Below are 12,337 nucleotides of genomic sequence, written 5' to 3' on the forward strand. Positions count from 1 at the left end.
GGCTCCATAGGGGGCTAAAGGATTTTAACAGGTAAACTCAGTAAATGTTTATTAGCTGATCAGCTGGATCAGGTGGAAAACACTAGTTTAGGGCAGTGATCGGGGTTAAGAAACTGCTTTAAACTACCAACTACTGTACTAAGTTCTGGCTATCCTCTACATCCAGCTTCTAGATAACTAGTTAGCTAAATTAATTTTCGTTCATTATAGCTAAGTCCTGTAATCCTAAATGAATAAACAGTTTGAAAATGAAAGTGATTAGCTGATCAGGTACAGGGAAACATTACATATATAGTTTATTTTTTTTCTTTAACCTTGACTCCCAATCTAGCTAATTCCAAAGATAAACTAACTCACTCTCACAGCTGCAGTTTATTAATCACAGTGAGTTTAATCTGTGTGCTGATTCAGAGACGTGTATTTTAACCAGCTATCAGAAACATATCATCACAGTTTACGTGGTTAGCCTATCGTTACCTTTTTTATTTTAGTAAAAACTCCGTATATCCATCTCTGTTTTAAAATCAGCTGAAGCTGCTGCATCCCGATCCCGCTGCTTAATCTCACAGCGAGGGGGCGGGGCTTCCCCAACAGCAAACTGCCTCTGCTCCGCGCGCCGCAAAACCAGCAAGCTGATTGGCTGTTTCTACTAAGAGGCGGGACTTAATACCTGAACCGGCTCCGTGATTGGTCCGGTCTGTCTCCTCATTAATAATACAGCTGATCTGAGCGAACTGATGTCATTTTTGGGGGGGGACAAATCCAACTGTTTCTAACATCCCCCCCGGTTCCTACGCCTATGCCTGCACCGGACCTACAGTACCAGGAATTTTCCCAATAGCATGGAAATATATTGTATTGTGCTGTAATTCCCGGGCTGGTGGGAAGTGTATATAAGTGTGTGTATGCCACATAACAGCCTGATTACAGAATCCACGGACTTGGTGACTTTGCAGCTTTGCTTATACCGTGAGCATCATCTGCAGGAATCTGGATTTTTAATAATTTATGGGTTTGATTGGTCAATTCCAGTATGCCCAGTTAGACTACACAGAGAAAGTTGGCATTATAATATAATATAATATAATATAAAATATAATATATGATATAATATAATATAATATATAATATAATATATGATATAATATAATATAATATATGATATAATATAATATAATATAATATATGATATAATATAATATAATATATGATATAATATAATATAACTCATTCACTCACTTACTCACTCATCGTCAACCGCTTTATCCGTTAAGGGTCGCGGGGGGAGGGGGGGGGGGTGGCTGGAGTCTATACCAGCCGGCATCGGGGGGAAGGCAGTATACACCCTGGACAGGCCGCCAATCCATCGCAGGACAGACAGACACACAGGCACATCCACTCACACACTCACACCTAAGGGGCAATTTTTATCCGACATCCAATTAGCCTGAATTTTGGACTGTGGGAGGAAACCGGAGCACCCACAGACACGGGAAATAATATAATAATATAATATAATATAATAATATTAATTATTATAATAATAATTATATATATATATATGTATATATATATATATATATATATATATATATATATATATATATATATATATATATATATATAATTGATTATAATTAATAGTAACATAATATAATTGCTTCAAGCAGGGAAATTATAATTTTTCTCCCTCAAAATTGGCGGTCCCTGGTGTTTAAGGTAATGAACTGCAAGTAGAGATCCCCTAAAGAAGCTCTTAAGAATAACGACTGGGTGAGGGCACTCGTTAATCTGCGAGCGAGTTTACGTAGTACTTTAGTTATGCACGGGTTTGGGAAACACTCTTTAATTAACGATCAATCTTAAGTACGAGTTAACGAAGTTCTTAGCGTAACGAAGCTTTCAGGAAACCCACCCCTGATCTCTATTATTAATTTTATTCCTCTTGCTTGTAGACTTGGAACCAAAATGTCATCCCAATCAAACCAGTAAAAAAAAATTCTAATTGAATATAACATTAGTTTTTGCATTAAGGTTTTTATCTCACAGCAATAATAATGAAGGAGAAAATAGATGTACTTTACATAAATAGAACAGATATAGTTAATCATAATGTCAAAAATGAATATTGTTTATGCATTAATATAGCATAGATCATAAATTAACTATTTTTTTTGAAGAGACTGCATGAGACGATGCTTCCGTCCACCTGAACGGTCCCGTGCATTCCAAAGCCAAACCTTTGCAACCTGCTCGATCTCTGCATCCTTTGGTGGTGGCATGATTGATCTTCTCACGGCCTCTTAAAATGATAATATAGAGATATGAGAATGCAGTCAGGTAAATACTACATCTGTTAGTGTCTTTTCATGTACAATGCTTAATTTTAGAGAAATTTGCAGACTGTATTTGATTACAGTGATTCTTATATAGTGATAGTTATTTGAATTTGAATTTCTTCAGGCTATTCATGGTGAAACATAAATAGCCTTTACAGTCACTGTGTGTGACTGGTAGTTACATTCTATAAACATGTGAGGTGGCCGATATCAGGATATCAGGTTCACAAAAATACCAAAACTTTTTAAAATGATATCTTTCCCTTAGCTTAACTGGCTATATTTCCCTTAGCTTAGCTGGCTATATTTTCCTTAGCTTAACTGAATATCTTTCCCTTAGCTTAACTGGCTATCTTTCCCTTAGCTTAACTGGTTAGCTTTCCCTTAGCTTAGCTGGCTATATTTCCCTTAGCTTAACTGGCTATCTTTCCCTTAGCTTAACTGGCTATCTTTTCCTTAGCTTAACTGAATATCTTTCCCTTAGCTTAACTGGCTATCTTTCCCTTAGCTTAACTGGCTAGCTTTCCATTAGCTTAACTGGCTAGCTTTCCATTAGCTTAACTGGCTAGCTTTCCCTTAGCTTAACTGGCTAGCTTTCCCTTAGCTTAACTGGCTAGCTTTCCCTTAGCTTAACTGGCTATCTTTCCCTTAGCTTAACTGGCTATCTTTCCCTTAGCTTAACTGGCTACCTTTCCCTAAGCTTAACTGGCTATCTTTCCCTTATCTTAACTGGCTATCTTTCCCTTAGCTTAACTGGCTATCTTTCCCTTAGCTTAACTGGCTATCTTTCCCTTAGCTTAACTGGCTAGCTTTCCCTTAGCTTAACTGGCTAGCTTTCCATTAGCTTAACTGGCTAGCTTTCCCTTAGCTTAACTGGCTAGCTTTCCCTTAGCTTAACTGGCTAGCTTTCCCTTAGCTTAACTGGCTAGCTTTCCCTTAGCTTAGCTGGATATCTTTCCCTTAGCTTAACTGGCTAGCTTTCCGTTAGCTTAACTGGCTATATTTCCGTTAGCTTAGTTGGATATCTTTCCCTTAGCTTAGCTGGCTATATTTCCGTTAGCTTAGCTGGCTAGCTTTCCCTTAGCTTAACTGGCTAGCTTTCCCTTAGCTTAACTGGCTATCTTTCCCTTAGCTTAACTGGCTATCTTTCCCTTAGCTTAACTGGCTATCTTTCCCTTAGCTTAACTGGCTATCTTTCCCTTAGCTTAACTGGCTAATTAAATATCACATGCAAAAATAAAAAAATATGTAACTTTTATAACCTTGCTGGCTTACACAAAGTGTATAGTCAAGCACAAAAACATTTATAATTTAATATTTTTATTTATTTATTATCAGCACTACCAATAATAAAGGTGAGATTATGAATCAGCACCATGGAGCAAATTCGTAGCTATCCAAAATATTAAATAAAAATATTTTTATAAATAAAAATGTATAGCTATACAGTATATGTCTTGAAAAATAAGAGATGTTACTATGTGTGTGTGTGTGTCCCTCCAAAGGTCTCTGCACAACTCTGCTGTGGTACCTTGATTTTTCTCCACTTTTGGTTTAGAAAATCTTTCAGAGCTGATACTACATTTCACACAGTGTTGCTCCTATCCACTAAGCTAGCTAATCTACCTAGCTCTCACAGACAAAAACAATAAAAAATATTCAGATACCCTTCATATGAACTTGTTATGACACAAACTTTCAGATTGTAAAATATTGTATGGTAAATTTGGGCTGACCCAGAGTAACCTAGCATAGGATTTGTGTGGGCATGCTCACATATGTGTGCGTGCTGCCCACATATAACCCACAATGCCTACAGTGTGTAAATGGTGCAGGCTGAATTAGGGCTGACCCACAGTGGCCCTGCATGAGATTTTTGTGGGCGCATCAAAGTGTTGGCTGTCCAAATAATTCCCACACTGGGCCTACAGGGGCATTAATGCACTGGACCAGTTTAGGCTAGCCCACAGCGGCCTTTTATAGGATTTGAGTGGGCCAGCCAATGAACAGGCTGCCCACAGAAAACCCATGTTGGGCCTGTTTGGAATTTTAATGGGCTAGCCCCTGCCCACAGTGCCCGCACTTAGCCCACGAAGGGCCGATGTGTAGCTTTTTGCTGGGTAATAATGCACTCCATATATGCAGGATTAAAGTAAAATAAATTATACTGGACATATACATATATAAAATGTCTCTAGAAGATATATAATAGGAAATGAAAAGTGTGAATTTTTAAGTACTACCCTGAATGTGATAATTAGGGGTGGGTGATATGGCTCCATATTTCAGGGTAATATAAATCATGATATTCAAAAATATTGGCAACATTATTTCTTACGATATTTATGGCATACTGCCTTATTAAAACAGATTAATGTCATTTCTGGAGCTGTGATTGTATGCAGATAAATTATCCCATAAATGGTCCTACACCTGAATAAAAAAAGTAATATTATCTAATTTCTAGAACATAAAAACAGGAAGGGGTAGGTCGAGACTCTTCATCAAGCATATACATTTAATACAGGCTTTTTCTGCTTCCGGTCACTGAAATTATTGTATTGAAAAACTAAATATTTGATTATAAAAGGTGAGGGGTAGAGATATACTGCAAGTCAGAAAATTATAAAGATATTTATAAGATAAAATGAGATACACTTTGTTAGAGCAGTATGACATATTTACAGCTAGTGCTGGACGATATGGCCAAAATTTATATCACGATACATTCCTTAATTTCGGTCGATACAATATAATTTCGATATCGATATAAATATTTGGAAGGCCTCAGAAAAACTGTTAGGAATCCCTGCAATGGAAATCTGTACCTATTACTGTCTTTAAAGCCTCCTCTCATAAAAAACTGTATAATACTTTAGAAATAAAAAAATGGTCAGAATGAATTAATGCTCACCTTTATTTGCATGTAGCAATATAAAAACATGACATCTCTGTCAAACACAAACCAATAACCTATTTACATTTTACCAATATAAATAACTTTACATTACAACAGAGGCAGAGCTTCTTATTCTTTTGTTAACATATTTAACAGGTCAAAACAAAAGTGCCTCATCCAGGATAAAGAATGCAGAAAGCCTTCATTTATATAAAAGGAACACGATATCACCGTCAAATAAACAAACCTATATCAACTATAAATAACTTAGATACAACATAAACTACATAAGTGCTTCAGCCAGAATAAGGAAGATATTGTGTGTAGTGAAACTGCTTGAGGTGGTGGAACAGATTAGATGCATTACCGTTGCTAGTCAACTCCACTTTCCGGCACAATTGGGAGCAAGCTGAAGTTTATCAGACCTTTGAAAGCCGAACCACTGAATTAGACCTGCCTCCCTCAACTATCTCTCCTGTTTAATCACTTGTGGAAGCATCAGGTGTGCTCATTCTGCATCTAAAATCTAAAATTCTGCATCAGGGCCGAGCCTAATCGAGGAACTCGGTTCGGCCGCACTGCGCTCCGCTCGGCTTCATAGCGGGAGGTTCTAGGTGTGGACCGGAGCGCAGCCGAGCTTCAAGTTTTAGTAGTATGGATTATAGTGTAAAGTGTGATACTACTAAAGTAGTAGTATAACACTGTATTCAGTGCTCAGGACAGCAGCAGTGTTTCTGCTACATACATTTTGCAGCTGCAGCCTGCTGACAGTCAAGATACAACTACATATTAAAATGTCTGTGAATTTATAATGGGATAAAAGTACTGAAGCCTTTATTGTAGTATGAAGGTGTCCCAGTATTTTTCTCCATATAGTGTAACTAATGTAGGTAATTCTTTTTGGTTAATTGACCTGCTTTTATTTTAATACACAAATTTTTTTTCTTTGTTTTTCCAGAATAAACAACCAGGATATTTAATAAAGAACAGTGTTAAACTGCTGAAAGAGGTGAAGCACAAGCCATCCAGAAGAATCTCCTGAAAACGCAGAAATTGTTTGCTACATTTCACAGACAGATGGAGCCAAGTCCCAACATGGAGAAATATCAGCACTCTGTCAAGAGTTTTACTAAACAGAGTGATATCAAAAAACACCAGCGCATTCACACAGGAGAGAAACCGTATCACTGCTCAGACTGTGGGAAGAGTTTTACTAAACAGAGTCATCTCAAAAGACACCAGCGCATTCACACAGGAGAGAAACCGTATCACTGCTCAGACTGTGGGAAGAGTTTTAATCAACAGAGTACTCTCAAAATTCACCAGCGCATTCACACAGGAGAGAAACCGTATCACTGCTCAGACTGTGGAAAGAGTTTTACTCAACAGAGTACTTTCAAAATTCACCAGCGCATTCACACAGGAGAGAAACCGTATTACTGTTTCAACTGTGGGAAGAGTTTTACTAAACAGAGTACTCTCAAACTGCATCAGCGCATTCACACAGGAGAGAAACCGTATTACTGTTTCGACTGTGGAAAGAGTTTTACTGAACGGAGTAGTCTCAAAATACACCAGCGCATTCACACAGGAGAGAAACTGTATCACTGCTCAGACTGTGGGAAGAGTTTTACTGAACAGAGTACTCTCAAACTGCACCAGCGTATTCACACAGGAGAGAAACCGTATCACTGCTCAGACTGTGGGAAGAGTTTTACTAAACAGAGTAATCTCAAAATACACCAACGCATTCACACAGGAGAGAAACCGTATCACTGCTCAGACTGTGGGAAGAGTTTTACTGAACAGAGTCATCTCAAACTGCACCAGCGCATTCACACAGGAGAGAAACCATATCACTGCTCAGACTGTGGGAAGAGTTTTACTTTACAGAGTGAACTTATATTACATCAGTGCATTCACAAAAGATAGAAAAGTATCCCAAATCTGTTCCTCTGCCATAAAAAATGCAAACCTTAAATCTTTCAGACAGCCAAAAACACCTCATCATGCACAAAATCTTCACTCTGTTACAAGAACTTCATTTAAAAATGGCTTTTTACAGGTTCAGAAAAATTAATCTTATCCAGAGATGATGTTTACTGAATTTCATGCTGTGTTTTTATGTATGTTTGTATACCTACATTAGTTAATGCCTGCAGAGCTCTTCAACACTTAGTGTTGTGTTTTAAGAAGTTTTTACACACAGAATCATAAATGGTACCACTAACAGCATAAACTAGGAACATACATTTTTACAATTTTTTCAGTGATATGCTGAATAAATAATAAAGCGATGATGCTAGCTCAGAGTAAAATCGTATATTAAATCTCAGCATTAGCTTTAGAACTAATAATAAACTAAAGTGAGGATTTTATCATTCTGGGACATTTTTAGGTTTAAAAATTGAATATGCTTTGCCATAAGTAGGAAATGATCATTTGGTCAACTTATGTCATTTACAGCCTTAACACATTCTCAATTGTTTACATATAAAAACTTTCTTTATTTTTTCCTCCACTCCACGTTTGTAGTTTGTAGTTGGAGCGAGGGCACTGCCAGTGTTTGCTCCAGATGTTAGATTAGCATTACTTAGTCTTTTAAAATTTAGATGTCGTAGTTTAAAGGAGTAGAGTATTCTTAGGAGTAGAGAATATTCTTAGCTTGCAACAAAAGGCCAACAAAATCCTTTTCAGAGTTTAAAAAAAAAAAAAAAACGGTCTAGCTGTAGTTTCCATACTGAAAGCAACACTCAGCAGGCTATGCAGCAGTAAGACTGCAGGATCCTTGATTCCCTCTACTGCACATGTGTCAAACACAAGGCCCGCGGGCCAAATGTGGCCACATCCAAGCGAGAGCTTGTAAGATCTTAGTGTCTATAATAAATAGGTCAGAAGCGTTCTTTGACCAAAAACTACATTTCCCACAATGCTTGTCGATTGTATTACCCGTGGTTAGTTACGGCTTACTGCCACTACACGGCAGTGTAGTCATTGATGTGGAAACCCTGCCGGAGGGAAGGCGTAACTTCGCGGGTGGAATTGAGACATACAAACGTTTATCCCATAATGTCCAGAAAAAGAGAAGCTGATGCAGACGGACGGCTGTGCTTCAAGGTGAAAGACCGGTATGACTTTTGTGTTACGAAGAGTGTTACTGACCAAAATAAACGCTTGTTAGGAGAGATATAAGTTCTGTGTAAATATTTATAAGACAATAGCTGACAAAATCTGTTTTAATGACGTTAATAAACATCACTGTGACAGCGCTAGTCACAGTTTCACCTCAGCAAAGGACGAGGACGTGAATCACTTATCTAACCAGCCTTTACTGATTTCTGCCCCCAATAACCCTTTCAGTAACCTCCAATAACCTTTAATTAGTCTTCAGTAGCCTTCAACAGTCTAACCTTGCAGCCGTGGTATGTTCACTAAACTCCGTAGTTATAAACATCCTGAGGTTAGCAGCGCGCTAACTGACCTGTTTATAATGTAATCCGAGCAGTGACTCCGTGACGACTGCTTAGCTGCTTGGGCTGAAAGATGAACTGTAGAGAGCTGTATTATTCGGTTAGTGGGGTTAAAATCTTTATTTTCTACACAGAAGAATTTTAAAAACTGTAAAAACGCTCCAGACTGCCTCAGCTGAGCCCTGTAGCCTGTGGCTGGGCTGTAGCTCTGACTCAGTAAAGACTGCGGGCTTGTGCTGCTGCTGCTGCAGCTCCGACTAGTGGTTGTATGAGGAACTGCTAAATCTGAGGAAATGCTAAATCTACCACATGTTCTTTTTAATTTTATATTTATTAAGCCTTATTTCAGTATCAAACGTTTTGATCAAAGTTAATAGAACTTATTTGATGTCATTTCTATTCACTTGACTAGTTTGGTTCTTGATTGATGGAGTTTTTGGATTTCATAACATGACAAATTAAAAGGATTTATGTTAATAGAGCAACAAGCAAACATTTTTTCCATGCAACTGTAATATTTGATTGAATAAATAGTATATTGAGAGTTATTTAACATTAAGGAGTAATTACATTCATTTTATATTACATTTGATTACATTTTATTACATTTATAAGTTACATCTGGCCCTCAGTGGACAGCCAATATGCCAATGTGGCCCTCGGCCAAAATGAGTTTGACACCCCTGCTCTACTGGTTTTCTCATTGGTCTATGGTTCAGTCAGTCTGATTAAAAATCTGCAAGTTAATCTACAGGGATATTTGGTTGTGTTGTGTTGCTAAAGTTATGTACTCTGTTATCTTTTCCTTATTTGGTATCGTTTTGCTAAAGGGTTTTTTTTATATCTCTAAAGGTACTAAAAATATCTAATCCATTTACTTTATTGATTGTTTTATCCAGTACCAGCTATTATCGTTGTTTTACATCACCTTATGTATTTACTCATATTCATATCTGTGATTCAATAAAAGGCTTTTATATTGCAAGATCTGCAATCTTATCTATTCTTTCAACTTAAGCATTTAGCCAAAAGCTTTTGTACACAGCCAAACATACATTCAAGCAACCACTATATACAGTGCCTTGCAAAAGTATTCGGCCCCCCCTTGAACTTTTCAAACTTTTGCCACATTTTGGGCTTCAAACATAAATATATGATTTTTTTGTTTGTTTTTTGTGAAGAATTAACAAGTGTGTAAGAATACGGAGGAGTTTTGCCTTACTATGTTCATTGTTCATTGATTAAAGGGTTAATTTGTGTGTAACTAAATCAGCATTTCACTTAATCAGTATGTTATTCAAGCATTTAGCACGATTCATGATGATTCACATTGTGACTTAGAATGTATGTATATTGTGTCCTTGTGCTCAAAGCAAGGCCGTTTTTCTTGCAACTTAGCATGATTGATTTTTTCCAGCGGAACCATGAGTTTCTGTACATGTAATCTATAGTCTGATAAGGTTGGGGTGACCGAGTTCTCGGCTGACGTATAGGATGAATAACTGCTTATCAGTATCAGGATCCGGGGGGTGTGAGGAGCCTCCTCACACACTATTAGACTGAGGCCAGGCGAATGCCTGTTTTTATTAGACTCTGTCTAGGAAGAAGAGTAGAGTTGGGCGGGAGAGCTTCTCCCGAGAGGGACTACAGAGCCACAGGTCCTGTTCACACAGCCGAGAACTCTGGAAACCCCAACTTTTCTCACCTTTGGGGTTTTCCTCTTATTTTCACCTTTTTATTTCAATTCATTTTTCAATAATCTTTTTACTCAATTTTTGATGTATCCAAAAAAACTGTTTTGCTCAGAAGATTCTTTGAATAAAATCTGACGGAACTACAATTTTGGACTGGATCTTCTTTTCTTCTTTATGACGTATCATGCCAGATACATCATAATTCGAACAGTAGATCAATAATCTTTCAATCATGAAGTGGAACGAAATTTATTGGATACACATTATGTTGAGATACTCAGTATTTTGAGAACATTGGTATTTAACTTGTGTGAAACTGACACCAATAAATCCATTAACTCCTGCTATTTACTTACATAGAAGTGTTTTTTTCTCAGTAGCTCAGTCGCTGTGAAGTGTGGAGAATAGTTTTGCAATATATTGATTATCGCTGAATCGCAGTTTTGAGATATCACCGTTATCATTAATTTACCACTTTGCTCAAAGGTGCTGAAAAAAACTTGAAAATGGGCCTTGAAAGTGCTTGAAAGTGCTTGAATTTTACCTTGTAAACCCTGTGTTTAAAAACCCCAGCAGCACTGCTGCACCTGATCTACATGTACCAACACAACACACACAAACACGTCACCACATTAGTGTCAATGCAGTTTTAAGAAATATTTATCACGAAAATAAAGCTCTCTGGCGCTGGGAATTAAATATACAGGGTAAAATTTAGGCTAATCGGATATGCAGGTGAAAAAATAAACTGTGAAAAAATATGTGTGTGAATATGTGTATGTTTATACCTACAAATCTCAAATGTAAATTGACATAATATGGACCATTAAATGACGGTAACAACCTGACCGTTTGACACTTAGCTAATCTGCATACCAGTAGGAGAGAGCAGAGATAGACTGGCTGTGTATGAAACGGTAGGCAGCTACCACAATCCCTCATGCCTGAGCTGTTCATATGTTAACACCCACTAAATGATTAACCCTTTACAAGTATTAATATGAACTTTAGGAAAAAGAGTATAAACAGAATTGCCCTTTTTTCTATTGTGAGTTAAATGAAGTCACTGCTGCCTATTCTAATAAGCTAACCGTATGACTAGCTTGACGAGCTCTGGGGACATTTTTACATGGGATGTGTCTGAAAGATCTGTGGGAAAAAAGACATTACTTAAAATAATAAAAAGTATTATTACAAACGTTACAAAAGGACTTTCTGAGCTGAAAACAAAAAAAAGAAAATATGTTTTATATAAATTTATTGAGATATCATATATATCCTATACCCAGTTTATAGACACATTTGGGACATACCGGGGTTGGACAATGAAACTGAAACACCTGTCTACAGTCACTCAGTGTTGGATCTTAGTTTGCATAAAAATAAATTTATGCCAGTTTTTACCCTGAGCTCTGGCTTGCTCCAATTTTTTTCCTCCTTTTTTCCTCCCTGTATCACAAACTGTTCTAGTTCCTCCCTTTACCCAAGTTTGATTTTAGGAAGTCTTTTACGTACACTCTAAAAAAAAATGTGTCAAAAATGACTCAGACTGTGTTGAATTTTAACACATTGTGCGAGTGTGCTCAGAGACGACACATGTTGTGTTGATTCTGACACATCCAGTGTGTAATCCAATTTTACACACTAAATGTGTCAGGCTAATGAACTCACAAATGTGTAATTTTTTACACAACTTGTGTTGATTATGCATAATCAAGATAATGTATCAAATATGTTAAAAAAAAGCATGAAACGAATTAATTCAATTCCATTTTTATTATCATGCCTATATATGGTTCAATTTTCTTTTGGAATTAGCAATGAATTAACATTCACGTGTTTGTAACATTTTAAATGTAAAAACAGTCATGTTTGTTACAGTTCAAAATCAGTTTCGTTTGGAATAAGAAATAAATTAACTCAATGTTTTTTAGA

The 12,337-nt window shown here is 37.0% G+C and overlaps 3 protein-coding genes and 1 pseudogene across 5 annotated transcripts in view; 2 read left to right on the plus strand and 2 right to left on the minus strand.

Annotated features, from left to right (window-relative positions):
* The window catches only part of LOC111197348 (zinc finger protein 239-like), a 69,019-nt gene extending 58,471 nt beyond the window's left edge, over positions 1–10,548 (plus strand). For both annotated transcript variants that reach the window (XM_049478183.1, XM_049478182.1), the window contains exon 2: positions 6,197–10,548. In XM_049478183.1, the coding sequence (XP_049334140.1) occupies positions 6,316–7,170 (855 nt within the window). In that variant the 5' untranslated portion in view covers positions 6,197–6,315 and the 3' untranslated portion in view covers positions 7,171–10,548. The remainder of the gene's footprint in view (positions 1–6,196) is intronic.
* LOC125801484 (zinc finger protein 239-like) overlaps positions 1–12,337 on the minus strand; it is a 236,224-nt gene that overhangs the window by 86,273 nt on the left and 137,614 nt on the right. The gene's annotated exons all lie outside the window — the stretch shown is intronic.
* LOC125801351 (uncharacterized) overlaps positions 1–12,337 on the minus strand; it is a 56,192-nt gene that overhangs the window by 38,681 nt on the left and 5,174 nt on the right. The window lies entirely within an intron of this gene.
* LOC125801174 (zinc finger protein 271-like) overlaps positions 1–12,337 on the plus strand; it is a 166,422-nt pseudogene that overhangs the window by 5,683 nt on the left and 148,402 nt on the right.

The sequence above is a fragment of the Astyanax mexicanus genome, chromosome 4 (assembly GCF_023375975.1).
Source record: "Astyanax mexicanus isolate ESR-SI-001 chromosome 4, AstMex3_surface, whole genome shotgun sequence".
In the NCBI taxonomy this organism is placed as follows: Eukaryota; Metazoa; Chordata; class Actinopteri; order Characiformes; family Acestrorhamphidae; genus Astyanax; species Astyanax mexicanus.